Source organism: Parambassis ranga, chromosome 20, assembly GCF_900634625.1.
Source record: "Parambassis ranga chromosome 20, fParRan2.1, whole genome shotgun sequence".
Taxonomy (NCBI): domain Eukaryota; kingdom Metazoa; phylum Chordata; class Actinopteri; family Ambassidae; genus Parambassis; species Parambassis ranga.
Genome location: NC_041040.1, coordinates 1,204,915 through 1,220,928, shown reverse-complemented (window position 1 = coordinate 1,220,928; position 16,014 = coordinate 1,204,915). Strand labels below are relative to the sequence as shown.

General features: G+C 43.4%; 1 protein-coding gene across 1 annotated transcript in view; it reads right to left on the bottom strand.

Annotated features, from left to right (window-relative positions):
- Nucleotides 1-486: 486 nt before the first annotated feature.
- LOC114453414 (V-set and transmembrane domain-containing protein 2A-like) overlaps nt 487-16,014 on the bottom strand; it is a 62,318-nt gene continuing 46,790 nt past the window's right edge. Inside the window, exons 4-5 of the mRNA XM_028433305.1 lie at nt 14,042-14,378; nt 487-695 (exon numbers count right to left, since the gene is read on the bottom strand). Of these exons, the coding sequence (XP_028289106.1) occupies nt 619-695; nt 14,042-14,378 (414 nt within the window). The 3' untranslated portion in view covers nt 487-618. The remainder of the gene's footprint in view (nt 696-14,041; nt 14,379-16,014) is intronic.

The window sequence follows — 16,014 nt, the reverse complement described above, 5'->3', positions numbered from 1 at the left end:
ATACAGCACATACAGTTTCTCTAGGCGTTTCAAAGAAAACAGATATATATCTAGAATCATATACATTACACAAATATAGATTCTCCTTTTTTTCTTGTTCACTTTTGAGCAATGAACACATGAACTGGAACAGCGAAACCGTAACAAAGTCATTTCTCCGTGAGAGTTATCCGACAAGAGTCCAGCGTTGCACCGCAGATGGTGTGGAGAGTCGACGTCTGTACAAAAATCCGACTGCTTTAAATGTGACTGGTGTTGCTAATAACAGTGTGCTGGGTGCAAGAGCAGGAGTAGCTTAGGAAATGAGAAGGGGGAGGAGTGGGGGAGAGGAAGAGGGGAGGGAGGGGGAGAGGGGGGCCAACTGTGCTGTCCACATGGTGGGAGAGGAGGGGGGGGGGGGGGTGGAGGGGGGAGGATGGGGGGGTGAACAGAGGTGGGGAGGGACAGAGAGGCGTGGGGGGGGGGAGTAAAACAGGCATTTTTTTTTCTTGTTCGCTTTAAAGGCAAACAGAAAGAAAAAAGAGAGAGAGAGCGAGAGAGAGAGAGAGAGCGAGAGAGCGAGAGAGAAAGAGAGAGAGTGGAGAGAGAGCTGGGTGCAAACCATGTCAGTTCTCCAAATTATAACAAGGCATCCCTCAGCAGAGCACACGCCAGGAGGAGGAGCGCCAGCCCGTAGCTGGATGATATTCTTGTACCTGCGGACAGAAGGAAACACATAAAAACACGGTCAGCATTAACTCTTTGTTTTAGGAAACACACACATGAGGAAACAGAACAGAATCAGGAAGCTTTATTTCCACATCCATGATGTCTGATGCAGCGACATCTGCTTGTCCCTCTTGTTTTGAAAGTTCAGAAATGCTGTCCCTGCCTTTTATTGCTGCCCTTAAATACTGGTTTTTGGCTCGCTGCTCTCCCGCCATAGTCACGTAATTTTGGTGCAATTTCAGAATTGTCTTTCTTATCTGTGCCATGTTTTTTGTGTGTGAAATAGTCTGTGTGTGAGTCCGACCTCGAGTGGAAAATGAAGTGTGAAGTGAGGTTTGTAACGGTCATGAGGGGCAGAAACATGTGCATATATATATAAATTAGCCACATTTGGTCAATAATTCATTGCTCAGATTTGACACATGCTTGTGTTTGTGCTGGATTGATAGAGGTGCAGAAGCCCATGGTAGATGGCTGGGTCGGGGATGATGGTGGCTGACTTTCACCCAGGAGGTCACCATGCCTACACAACACTGCTACCATGCTACCATGGCGACGACTGTTGACCCTACGAACATATCGAGGTGCAGCCTGGGAAAACACACACTGAAGTGCCAACCTCATGATACTATTTAACAAAAAATGTGTGTGTGAGAAACATCACATTGTTGCATAACTATCTGAGTCTGGAGGCCCATGATATGTAACATTTCAATGAATTTTAAGTTACAGCACACACCCCCTGTCATGGGTGGGATAAGACTGAGCAGCTGGTTCCTGCCTCTTCTTCTTAACCCCTTGTGATTATTATTATTGTCTCAGTTCATGTTAGCTAAAAGACTGCACATGTCCTTGGAGGTCCAATTTGGCAGCTTCCATAAGGACATACAGTCCTTAGACCTCACTTTTTTCATAATGGGTGGATGCAGAGCTGCATCAGCCATCTTAATGACGTGAAGCCTCAAAAAAAGAGCATTATATAACTTTTTAAAAACCAGGCTCTCACGATGGCATCAGCTGATGGTAGCTTAGCTGTTAGCAACCTTGCTGACAATGTTTGTTGTTATTTGACATGAGCCACCATTAGCTGCTAGGTACCAGACCGTACCATCAAGAGTAAATGAGAGTTGTATATTCCCAGGACACTCCGCCCAGGAATTGTGCCATGTTTATCCCCACCTTCCCAACCCATACTGTTCATCCACCTCAGTGAATCTTTCCTCAGTGTGAAAGCGCTACATGCACCGCCGTCCAATCTCTTCCTGATATTTCCTCTAACACATGGATGTCTGCTTGTGTTTCACCCTCTTCTGCGTTCCAGTTTTTTTTACACCATATGGTTTCATTAGATGTAGTCAGCTGCACTGTGAGACCAGGCAGGCAGACAGACTGTAAGCTTAAATCATCGGAAAGACCAGGTGTCACCAGCACATTCATCAACATGCAGACATCTACTTATTGTTTTTGTCTCTCTCAAGCCTTCTCTCAAGTCTTGCTTTACATATTTATCCCTGCATACAGGTCAATGTAAATGCTTAATATGGCATTCAACAATGTCAAGGTCAAACATCAGCTCTGCTTGTGATTGGCTGCCACACAGTGACAACAGCATCAGTGGACCGACCGCAAAGAGGCGCACAACAGCTGGAAACACCTTCAAACAGGCAGGAAATTACCACAAAAATCAGTTAAACAAAAAAAGATGTCAAATCAAATGTAAAGGACTGCAAATGAACTAATAAAAAGAGTGCAAACACTAAAATGCACAAATAAGGACTGCAAAGATGCAAAAGTGACGAAAAACGTCACAGAGAATGACACAAGATTCAAGCAAATACAGACGCAAAGAAATGTAGAAGAAATGTAGACATCTGCTGTGTCTATAGTTATCTTCCCTGAGTGCATTGGCCCCGATGTAAAAGGGAGATGATGCTTAAATAATCTGTCCATGACCTTATAAGTACATGCTGTACATTTAATGTCATCCTCTTAACTGAAAAAACACAAAGTGTTCCTGTCCCAGTAAGCGGTTTGTGTACCGGCCTGTAAAGCTTCCACCCAGACGGCCACCGCTGCCCCGGCCCTGACACGCTGCTGCCTCCACTGTGGAAGGCTGCTCCGACTGTTTACTGAGCATCTGACATGACTGCTGCAAACAGAACACATGCAGCCGCCTCTGACTTCACTTCGATTCGCCTGCATCTCAAACCCGAACTGATGAGAGCAAAGTTACAAATGACAGCAATACAGTCCAATCCAGCAGATTCCTGTTAACACCGATGAGTCGGTTTATATAGAGGGAAAAGAAAGTACAAAAATATAATCCTGTGAAACAAGGCAGGACCTGGGGAACGGAAAATGAAATATTCTCTAAATCACATTGACATTTACTAGATTCCTGTGTCAGACTGTGAGATGGTTCTTAGAGGAAAATCATCCAGAGGGACACATTGTTCTTGGCGGTTCAGCTCTGGATTGTCGGGGCTGCTAGAGGAGGGGGTGGGTGGAAAAAGGAAGGTGGAGGGTGCAGAGATGGAGGGCTTTGACCCTTTATTCCTCCCCTACCACATCTCATTTGGCTTGAGGTGATCTTGAGAACAGGAGAGCCACAGAGGAGCAGCAATCACTCCGGGCCAAAACATCCTTCACACAGAGCATAATTAATCAGCCTCCAGCTCGCAGTCAGAGGAAGGCAGGGAGACGAGGAAATGTACACACAAAACGCACACTATTCCAAGCTCTTTATTATTATCTACAGATTAACAGCGACACTATACTAAAATATGTCCAATTTCACATAATTATCTCAGGAGAAAAGACGATTTATTTATTCTGTGCTCCCCTTTTTGAGGCTAACCTACACTACTGAGGAGCGTTTGTGAGTTTTTCCATTAGAGCACCATGTGTGTGCCAATCTGCCGCCACCCTTCATCCATAATGTTTATAATCTTCACACAGATTTCAGCTATCCACACCAGCTATCCACACAACTGAAATAAAAACCATCACTTTGTGTGGTGGAAATAAGGGCAAAGGTCAAAGGTTGGCGCTCAGGCTCTGGGTGATGCTGGTGGGCAGAGAGCAGATTTTCTGAACTTTATTTGTTGTCTGGCTGCAAACAACACAGATGTCTCTTTCCAAACAACAACAAAGAAACAGCACAGTAATTTTTATGGAGTTCAACAACAATAACCTCCTCTTTCTCTCTGCTTCACTCCCTTTGTCCAGTCTACCTCCTCTGTTCCTAAATCAGCCAGCCATCATTTTACAATGTAGACACTTCTACATTGTAAAAGACGCCATGCCTGAAGGAGTTACCGCCCTAAAGGAAGCACCATTCCTCCACTAAACACAGAGCACAGTATGGAAGCAGCAACATGATAAGAAGAAAACATGAGACAGCTACAGAGAGGAGATAAAAGAAGATGAAAGATCTGCACTAAAACCAGTTTGTTCAGGACTAAATGTGACAAAATGTCTCTGCACTTTCTTGTAGTATGTGGTAGCAGTGACCCTTCTTAATGGGATGACGATCCCAGCAGTGGCTCCCAGCCAGGTGTCAGGTGTCATTTACAACAACAACACCACTTAAAGCAAAGCAAACAGCACTCTGGAGCAAAGTTCTGCAGCCTTTATAAGCATGCACGTCAGATACTCCACCAGATGTGTCATCGCTGTGACGCAGCGACACTGAACAATGTTTCATATGTGCTGTGAGGATGTGTCGAATCCAACAAACATGAGACAACAACAGTGGCGACTGTCCCATTCCTCAGGTCAGTTGTGATTGTGTGACAAATTAAAGATCGCCCTGAAGACCGGAGGGCCTGAAAGGTCTCTACAGCTTATTTTCTTCCACATATTTGTTACCTGATAAAATCATATCCACAGTACATGCACATACTCTTTATTATGGGTGTTCTCTCAGACAGGCAAACTGAAGAATTACTTTGCAAATAGCATACGAAACAATAGAAACCACTACAACAGCAAATCAATAATGTATGAATAACAATCTCCCCGCTGTTCTCTACAAGTGAGGCTTGATCGCTGGATTCTGGAGGGAGTGCAGCACAATTTAAACTTTGGTTCAGCGCATTTTAAAAGTGCAGCTGGAGGATGTCACAACTGACACTAAAGAAATGACCCAGCACAGCTGTGCAGTGTGCACTGACCCGTCACGTCGGGTTACTGTGTATACCCAGAAGGAGGTCACGATGACCCGGCACTGACAGGCCTGCTTCACTCTGTCCCACAGCTGCTGTGTTTCATTCTGAAAGATTATTCAGGATACAACTCAGACTTTTTGTAATTGTGATGCCCACATGCACAACATATTGATATTTTCTTCTGTGCTACATATCCTGTAGCTCAGCACGAACACTTGAGGAACTGATTTTTCCATTAAATGCTTCAATTTTCTTTCTTCTGGAGCTTCTTCCCCCCACAGAAGCTGTTAGTGAAGTTGTTGTCTCTTACTCCTGGTTGTTGACTGTGATGAGATGGAGTTTGAAAGTTTGAAGCACTTTGAGGGCATTGGCTTGCTCCAGTTGAAGACTTCAGGCAGTTTGCTGCCTTTTTACTTCAATCTGTTGTTTAAGAGGAAATAGGAGGCCGACGGTTTTATGTAAAGGCACGCATGGTACCTGTGGAGGACCACAGGTTAACTGTTTTGGTCCGCTTTTTCTGTCTATGGTTTTCCGTCTAGAATGGAGCAGATACAAGCTGGAAAATGGGACTAGTGTCCACTGGTTAACTGATCAGATTTTATGCAAGCAGGTCCTTTCATAGTACTTCAGGAGATGATCAGTGTAAATTGGACAAGAACATGGTGGACTGTTATGCCCGGTTTACACTGTGTGATATTGGCCTGTTGCAGACAACAGACGACCATCGTAGGAGAATCGTGGAGATATCTTTGGTCGTGGCTCTAAAACGGTGGTCTTACATCACACTGTGAGACAGGTTCCATGACGTTGTCAGCGTCTTGCGACCAAAGACAAGCTGAGATAAAATTCTAGCGGTGTCAGAAATTTAGGATGACTAACTCACAGTGTGACAGCTGCTATGACCTGTCACTCCACATCCACATCCTCCTCCTCCTCCTCACATGTTGACTGATGTCATAACCTGCGATCGCCTGCGAGTCAGTAAATAGTCATCGTACAATCTGTACGCATCAAACTTGACGTCATAGCAAAGTTTATTAGATTCACGTCGCATAGTGTGCCATGCAATGGTCTTATAAGATCGCTATATCGCACAGTGTAGAAAGGCCATTAAAAGGGTGAAGATATTCAGCTCCATAAGTTTTCGTCTTTATCGTTCTTTCTTTGGGTTTGAGCTAGCCGGAGTTGAATACTGGTGTGTTGCTTGGTGATATACTGTATTTAGGTGGACCTTGATCAGAGGCCAGTCACAGAGACTCTGTGTTATATCAAACTTCGATGGTGTGAAGGTTAAGACGTTTTTTGTTCAGTCCAGCATGTGTACTCTGCTAGTGGCCTTTTCAAATCGTGGAGCATGTGCACTGTGGGGTCCTGAACCTGGTAAAATACAGAAGGAGGTTCAAGTGTGAGGTCACCGACTGTCAGCTGCACACGAAGATCTGAGCAGCTACACAGCTTGATTTACAATTACAGTGGTCCAGCCATTGAAGCCTTTTTTCCATTTATCTATGTTGGTGAGCATGGACATATATTTTACACAAAAAAACCTGCTTCGAGCTTCAAGGACACGAGCAAGAAAAGCTACGTTCTCTCTCTCTTCTCTCTGGTGTGAAAGCACAGCAACACATACACTGTTCTATGTTGTACAAAACATGCTCAAACATTCTCAGGGATCTATGTATTTGCAGTTTTCTTTGTCAATTATTTATTCAGATATGAAGACATGTCATTTCTGTGGATTTTGCACATTTGTTGGCTGATGTCAAAATAATGTCATATAGGCCTTGAAACACACACACACACACACACACACACACACACACACACACACAAACACACACACACACGCTTACAGGATGAGATTTACCTTGTAAACATGAATTCATTAAATCACAGTTATCTTTCAGACTCTGCAATCTTTCTGTATGTTAGTGTGCAAAGAGGATTGCTGAGACTGCCGGAGATGTTTCATCAATTTAACATGACCCACTCCTCCAGCCCAGCTGTGCAGGTACTGCATGCTAGGATTTCACTAGTGTACAGTAACGGTCAGCACACACACACACACAGAAACAGAAAATATTTGAACAGCTGCAGTTAATCAAACACATTTGATTAAATGATGAACAGTTTTTAAGAAAGTCTTCCCTGTTTGGCAAACACAGCAACTCAATTAATGAAGCATGCGTACAGTCAGTGTCCACGCTTCCAGCAACAAAACATTCACAGATGATTTTCCTTTTTTTGTCCTCTGCTGACCTGCTGCTGTCTGATTTGCCTCAAAGGTCTCACACACGTCTACTCCGAGCTCTGCGTAAGAACAGGAACTGCTGGTAGCAAGAGCAGGATGGAAGCCTTTTCATTTCTCACATTTGCAAGAATTTACATGCTGACTGTCACAGTGTTGGATTTTAGAAAGAGCTGTGCGGCAGGCATTTAACATTTAACCTGTCGGTGTTGACACCTCAGCCTGTCTCCAAGGGGGTCGGAAGGGAAGTGGGCTCAGAAGGTCATGGAGGCAGGGTCATGGTTAGGAGACAGCTGGAGAGGCTTAACTGAAACAAGGCCGCAGGCGCTGATCAAACCATTGTCCTGTGCTGCCCAAACACATCTGCCTGACACAAGACAGGTTTAGTACTGTTGCTCTGATGTCAGGTGTCATAACGGTCCGGGAGATCTGCTCCATCAGCTTAATGTAGATCTGGATGGTTCGGTTCCTCTTTCTAGTGTCCAACCACTGCCACTGGGTGGGAAGCTGCTCCGGGTCAGATAAAAAAAAAAAGACCACAGCAGGCAGCACCGTGTCCATTTCTGTTCAGATTCTTATCAAATTAGATCTGCAGAGGTGGAATTGTGCAGAACGGATCTGATATTTTCAGATACACCGTCTAAGTCAGTTTGACCACATCTCAGTCGGATGCTGCATGCATCAAGATGTGGACAAGATCTGAGGACAAAATATTCTAATACCAGTGTATCAGCTTATTTACTTTATGTATGCTAGCAGGCTAGCTAGCTACCTTGCTATAAAAACCTGTCTGTGCTGCGTGCTCTCCAGCAGCAGACACACTAAAGGAATGTGGACAGTGGGGTATTCTTCTGGATTATAATTGTTAAGTGAATGTTTTCTCTTGGAGCATATTGTTTTTCAATACTGGTTTCAATATGAGCAATCCAATATATGAGTCTGGGTCTAGAAATATTATACCAACATCTGAAGTTAAGATGATTTATTATGGTTAGCTTAGCTAAGTTATTCTTCCACAAGTTTGTATTTTATCCTGTTTTAAAGCAGAGCCATTGATTGCTAACTCTGTACTTGCTAATAAGATATGTTATATGCTTTGAAACATTCTGGTCCATAGTAATGCCCTGTGGGATGCTTTCAGCACAGCTTGATGTATGAAATAGATTCAAGGCCTGGATCTGTGCGGTGTCTCCAGTGATGCCAGCTCGGGTCTGGTCTGAGATATGTAGAGTCTTTGCTCCTCTGCATTGAGAGATCCCATTTAAAGGGAGGTCAGGCATCTGGTTAGGATGCACCCTGAGTGCCTCCCTGATGAGATGTTTGGAGCATGTCCAACTAAGAGCATGTCCTGGGGCTCCTCCCAGGAGGAGCTGGAGGAGGTGGCTGGGCAGGTGGCTTCCCTGCTTATAGGCTGCTGCCCCCACAGCCCGACCCCCGGTAAGTGAAGGAAAATGGATGGATTGATGGAGTCAAGGGAAATAATGAAGCCATAGCGTGGCTCCAGAGAGCACGAATCCACATTAAGACAATTACTGAATCAGCCACAAGTCTCTCAGAATGTATTCATCCTCAGCTCCAACAGCCTGTCTGCTGTGACACCATCTTCGCAGGTCTTTCTAAAAATGGATCAGGCAGCTGCAGCTAAATCTGAACTGTAGAGTTCAGCTCCTAAGAGCAGGAAAAGTGGATCACATCAGTCCAGCCATTCTGAGGCCCTGAGTTTTTAAAGCACTGAATGGTTTATTTCTGATATGCTGCTCTGTTTTAAAGCATCCAAAAACTCTCAATAGGTCTGGAACATGTTTGCTTACTGTCCCCTGAGTCAGAACTGAACACAGAGAGAGAGAGGAGCAGCACGCAGTTTGGATGCGCCACATATCTGGAGCAAACACACTGCGTTAATTAAATGGAATTTGAGACAGTTTACTCGTATCTTGTTCTCCATTCTAGCTTTTTCTGCTTGTTAAATGTATTTTTTTTCTATTTCACCAGTTTTTACACAAACATTTGTGTGTGAGCAGTTTTCCACCTGCGCTATTTTTAGAAATCAGCACAGAACATTTTTATTTTTGTTGTCACACACTACTACACATTTTAATTGCTGTGCAAAGAGCCGTAGTTTCATTCCTCCATCACTACAGCTAAAAGGATCTCCACCCCTGTTGCTGTGCTTAACAAGGTCACTATGCTGTTACAAGTCATTTGGGATGCTGTTTTTTTTTTTGCAGAAGAAGAAGTGACTACTTGGTGAACATGGTTTTAAGTGTCTCATGCATGATGGCGCTCTCAAGTTTGCATATTTTCCACCCTGGCTTCCTCCACAGCCCCAGCGGCTGGATTATGCGTAGGTATAATGAGTGAGAGCATCCGTCTGAGCTAGCAGAGACCTTTTGAGCGCTCTCAGTGCATGCTGGGATAGAATATACACACGCTGAATACTATTCATTTTGTCCTACTTAACCTAACACAACACTCCACGGTTTTTTTTGCCAAAATGTTTTTGGCTTGGCAAAACGGGCGATGTGGAATATCGATTCCAGGCCAGTGAGGCAGTCAGGTTCAGCGAGGCACGGAGGTGAATCACCACAGCTCCTCTGCAGGGAGCTCAAACTGGCTTAGTGCCAGCTCCATCTATAGCTGCTGATCCCTGGCTGGCTGGCTGTCTGTCTGACTGCCTCTCTCTTATACTTGCCTGGTGGGCTCAGTTATAAAACTTGCTGTCTGGTTTGCTGGTGGAGTGATACACTCTCTGACTGTCTGCCTGCCTTCCTTCCCCGCCTGAGCCATCGCTGGATTTTTGGATGACTGACTGCTTAAATACAAGTGGATGTCATTACCATGTGGCTCGACTTCAGCTGTGAGTGAGGGTAAATGTGATAACACAAAGCTCCAGAAGTACCATCAGGAGATGTGTGTGTGTGTTTTACACAACATTACTGCGCACATATAGCCAGAACTGACACGAGGAACCAGCAGCTGACACGGCCTTAGTGTCAGCAGCTCTGCAGGGATCGTTCAGTATTCTTTTAATATAAATACTGACTCTGTTCGCAGCCATGTGAGATGACAGCCACCCACTTTCCCTACAGTTATAATTTCAATAAGATCATTATGCTATTATGTATTATTTCATTTGGAACTTGTTTCTGAGGTTTGGGCAAACATTGTAATGGTCTCTTGATGTAACTGTGAGGGCAACCACAATATGTTTGACATTATTTTACAAATCAAATCATTGTGAATGAACTGAGTATATAACAAACATGAAATGTGCATCAAAGTATTTAAGGTTTATGGTAAAATGTTTGTTCTGCTAAGGCTAACAAGCTACTCTAATAATTTAACAGACATAAAATGATTGACTCATTATTGTTGTTATTCATCGTCATTCAACAGTAGCTTCTGAGCTGTCTAAATCATCTCAGTGTGTGATGTTACAACTGCTGTGATATAGAGAGAAATGAGCTCAGCTAGTGTTTACAGCACCCTGCTGCTCATCCTCTGTAACTTTAGTTTATACTGTCTATTTATCACTAACTTTTGATAAGTGGAGAGGAACCAGAATAGATCTCTGGGGAACTCCACCCAGCTTGCAATTACAGCTGCCTCTTCTATTAACTGTCAGTTTAACAGGACATATATGTTGTTGTAGGACAGTCAGCGTGCTGGATTCTCTGTGCAGTGCATCCACCTTGAGGTTTCAGTGCTGATCAGGACTTTGTCTGTTTTTTTTGTCTTTGTCGTGCACTGACAGATGTTTGCCAGATTTACATCCACGCAAAAGACAAAAGCATGAGTAAAGAGGGACCCCCAGAAGATCCCAGGCATACATGAAGTGACACGCTGGCATTGTGTTTGGCTGCTTGAACAATATAAATACAGCCTTGAACAACAGTCGTGCTGTTCCGAACCACCTACTGGAATGATGACTCATTGGTGTTCTTTCCTTAGACATATGCAGTCAAGGCAGTTTAGAAAAAAAATGTTAAAAACAAGGTCAGTGATTTTTTTTTTATTTGGATGAATGCTTATGCAATCAAGCTGAGTCCATATTTGTTTTTATTTCATGCGTGGGCCCGGCTGGCCTCAGGGGTGGAGGGACAACAACTCTGGCTTGGGGGACATTTTTCTCCCCCCCCCTTTTTTTCCCCCCTCCACATTCAGCCCCGGTCACCTCTGAGCTCTGAGAGAACAACACTGCCAGGAACAATGGAAGCCGAGCTGTGATCTAACAACAGCTGACACACTGGTGGGGAGTAGCTGTGAACAAACCACTCTGCCGCTTCTGCTGCTGCTGCGGCCGCTCCACCAGCCAGAGTCGCATTCCCTCCATCTGGAAAGTGCCTCATTGTTTACAGAAGCAGCAATGCGGAAAAGGAAAATATCTGCACTCTCCCAGGTTTAATTTCATCTCAGCCCATTTACCTATTGTTGCTCATCTGCCTCAAACCCGAGCGTGGCGGTAATAGAACTCTGTCGCCCTCAGCCGTAACACCTCTCCGCCGCTCGGCGAAGGTGGCTAAGGTTGCCTGAGCAGCCACAGAGAGGCATTTATCAGTGTCACACACACCACACAGAGGACTCACTGCAACACAGTTGTCAGCATAATTTGGCTGCCTCATAATCTCCGACTCTGCAGCCCTGGGGATTATTCAACTTTTTACCTCTATTCAGTGGCGAGTAATATGGTTCTGTGTTTTGCTGCAGGGTGCAGAGGGCTATCTGAGCCCAAAGCAGGGTCGACTCTGCCTTTGAACTGTCTGACCAGCGAAGAAACGGCTGGCATTTATAGATGAGGAAAAGCAGCACTGTAGCTGTATCTGTATCTGTAGCAGAGGCTGGATAGCGAGAGAAATAATAAGAACGAATTTACACAAAGCCACCTGAGGGTAAAATGCAGGCCTGTGTTGCTAATTATAGATTTCTTCTGTCACAATGTGGCTGCTGAAGAGGAGATCCGGATCATTTTGAACATGTTCTTCTGAGCAAAGCTGGAGTTTGGGAGTACTCGGGGGGTGTTTCACCCACAGAGGTGGCCGATGAGATGATAGAAATCACTGCTGTAATTTTATGGCATAGATGCTGATGACCTAGACGTAGATATTATTATAACAAGAGACAAAATACAGAAGTTGCTTTGGATTTTAAAGACAGCCATGTTAGCAAGAAGCATCCACCCCTCCTCACTTATAATCCTATAAGAATCCTAATATTAATGATTGAAACATGCAGGTCTGTTTTTATAATCGACTCACTTTTGGATCCAGTCTCAGGTGGACATTTGAGGAACTGCAGTTTTTGCACTGAAGTCATTTTTTAGCCCTACTTATACTGTAAACAGGCATCTCCTGTTTATTTGCTCTGATTGGTTGAATTCCTTTGTAATGATAGCGTCCTTTTTGCCTTATTGCTTCGTTGCAAGCAGCCACTGTATTGTTACAACAGTAGGTTGGCCAAGATGTGAACATTTTAGAGCTGTACGGGCTCTAAAATGCATCTCAGGCTGTCCTGAGATGCTGAGGCAGGCATCCTGAGCCCGCAGCGAGCAGAACCTCTGTAATAAGACGATTCTAAAGAAGCATCAGAGGAATCCTGCCTGGAGAACCCGCTATGCTGCTCATGGGGTATTTCTTATATTTAAAAAAAGAAATTCAGCCGAAAGCCTGGTCATGTTGTACCTTCACCACCAACAGCACACTCTAAACCACACAGGTATCCAGCAGAGAGAAGCATGAAAGGGTGGTGTGTGCTCTCATCTCCAAGAATTAGTTAGAATAAATCCAGAGGCAACATTTGGGGTATGCTCCAGGCAGCCGATTGACTCGAATCTGATCCCTGAATATAAAGAACTGAATGAGATGAGGCTTCCTACACATCTCCAGTGACTACAGATAGGATCCTGAGCTGAAGGAAACTTTCATGACTTGTTAATCAGTTGTAAATTGTCAGTTTTTACGAGCCTGGCTTGTCTGTGACGTGTGCTGAAGTCTAAACAGATGGATTCCAAAGCCAAAGAACGGTCCCGTGCTGCTGCCTCTTTCTTCTTCGTCACTAATCTGCCATGTGCTGCTCTCAATACAATATAACTACAAACAGCCTGTTGTAAAGAGTGCACATATAGAGCTATGGAAGATGGTGCACAGATTGAAACAAGGCCCACTGTGCTACCATAGAAAGCAGCTGTGGCTGTATTTATTCTGCATGTTTACATTAAAAACAATGCAAAAAATAAAAAAAGGTTCAGTAAAAACATTCTGTTAAAAACAAAAAATTCTGCACTCTATTCACAGCCAAGAAGCCATGACTGACTCACTTTTGGGTGAGGGTCAGATGACAAAAGAAATCTGCAAATATTTGTCTAATATGCTGGATTTACAGATGATGTGCAGAGTAGGGTGACTGTAAAACTGTATATAGCATGTGTGGGAGTCTATATTTATATAAGAGCATTAAAGATGTTTGAATCCTCTCTGCTTGTTTCCATAAAGGTGCAGGGCTCTATGTTACTGTGAACAATGAGCGCACACTGACTTAGAGTCTGACAGCAGTGGAAAACCTGGATTAAAAGTCATTGAAAAGAATTAAATTCTGTCCATACTCAATACCACGACTAGGGGTTCCAGAGCCTAGTAAACACTGGTTGATTGCCACCTGGTCCAAGCTGTGATGTGGCTGTAAAGCTTTGTTTTTCCAATGCATAGAGCAGCAGGATGCGTTTGTTTCTCTAACTTTTTCCTCTTTCTGTTTCACACTCGATCGCTGTATCATCATGAAACTCTTCTAACCAGATGACTCACAAGCGCATCAGGGAGGATGTGCAGCAAGATTTATGGTGGAGTAGTAAAAGGCCCGGCTACATCAGTCTACAGTCTCACTCCCGGTGTCCCCATTATGTAAGCCTCCCCGGGGGCCTTACCTGAGCCGGGGTTGTGTTTAGCTGTGTTGGAGGATGTGTGAGAGGTGGAGGTGGAGGCCACCCTCTGGTCTGAGCTCATGTTGTCCTGCCCCAGAGGCGAGTTGGACTTTCTCGGCTTCTTGTCTGTCAGATGTAGCGGGGAGCTCTTCTTGGGAGGCTGCAGTGGTCTTCGAGGCCTGGCTGTGGTGTTGACCTTCAGCCAGGCCTGGGCTTTGTACTCCACTATCTCCCCGTAGTTGGCTCGTGTCACCCGGCACTCGTACAGTCCCTCGTCACTCTTGCTGACTCTGGAGATCTGCAGCTTGTGTGAGATGTCGTTGCCCTGGACTTTCACTGTCTGTTGGAGTAATTAAAAGAGACCACGATGTCATAACATTGGACAGTATGATAAAATACCACGCGGTTTCATGACTCATTCTGTCACATTTATTCCCAACATGCTGCATTCCCAGGAAGCTTCCTTTCTAATCGGCCTCAGGCCTGACACTGCTATCACTGCACCACCTCATTCTATCAACCAATTATATGATAAAGGTAATTTCCTGGAAAGTCAATTTAAAAGCCTGCAAATAAACAAACTGAGTGGATTTTTTTTAAATTAAGACACTTAATCAAAGTGACACTCTAATATTGAAAATCCAATATTATCATAAAGCAGTCCTAATCACGGATTTTAGGCACTGCCTGCAAATCACATTCATTGTTTCACATTCATTTTGAGGGTAAAACATCATTCACAGAGGATGATTAGGGCCAAACACAACAAACTAACAATGCCTTTCAAAGAATTTGACATTTTCTGTGAAATTAAAGTCTGATTTAGAATATTTTGAAATTTTATTAAAAAGTGAAAAACGTGACTTATTTAATCTCACCATTGACTGGTAATTAAAGTGAATATAATCTAGAATTCTAACTTGAGAAACATGAAAAATAGGTTTGACTTAAAACTAATCTAACAAAAATCTGACTCAAGAGAGTTAAAAAGAAGTCAGATTTCTGAGATTAAAGCTAAATTTAAATTTGAGGAATGAAGCCAGAATGAGCACAAAATTATAATCCTGTTTCTCAGAATTTGAGATTAAATTTAGAATTCTGGTCTTCTTCTCATCTTATTCTGATAAAATATTCAGACTTCTGAGATTAAAATTAAAATTCTGAAAAGTCAGAATTCTGAAAAGGTTAAAACAAGTAAGAATTCTAATCTCGATCTCAGGAGTAAATATTAGAATTCTGTTTTTTTTTTTTAACAGAATTTGTAAAAAAACAAACAAAAAATAGAGAAAAAATAGAACTCTGATTAAAATAAAAAAATCTAAAGGTTTGGGAATCACTGATGAAGTTTGTTGTTGTTTGTTGTTGTTCTCACTGTCCTTGTACATTTTTATATTATTTTAAAGACAAATTCCCAAAGCTGCTCTGGTCCATGTCGCCTATAAGTAGACTAATCACCCTTACTGATACAATTTCTAAATTTTCTCTCAACATATTTATCTGTCCACAACTCATAAGGAAGATGTCAGGCTTACAAAGAGCAGCACTGTGACACTGGTCACCACCATGTGTGGTTTAAGAAAGTTCATATTTTTAGGAGGTCACTGTGTTTGTTAAAACTGATTCAGACCAGAGCCCCTTACTGTCTATCAGGGCTCATTAAAGCGGAGTGCATTGCTGTTAGGCACATCACAAGCTGTGCATGGTGACTTTGAGAATAACCTTTTTATTCTAAACATACTGAGGCCCACGGCTAGATGTGATATTTCTACCTGAAAATCCTCAGATTGAATCAGTAACAGCTCCACAACTGCAATGCTACAGTAAGGACTCCACAGAATGCTAAGAGACACGTGGGAGGATCTGTCTTCTTCTAAGCCAGAGTGAGAACTCTGTTTAGTTCTGTCTCCCAAACTGTAAATTAGAGAGCTGCCAAATCTGTTCTAGCAGAGAGGAGCAACATGGTACCCAAATTCTAA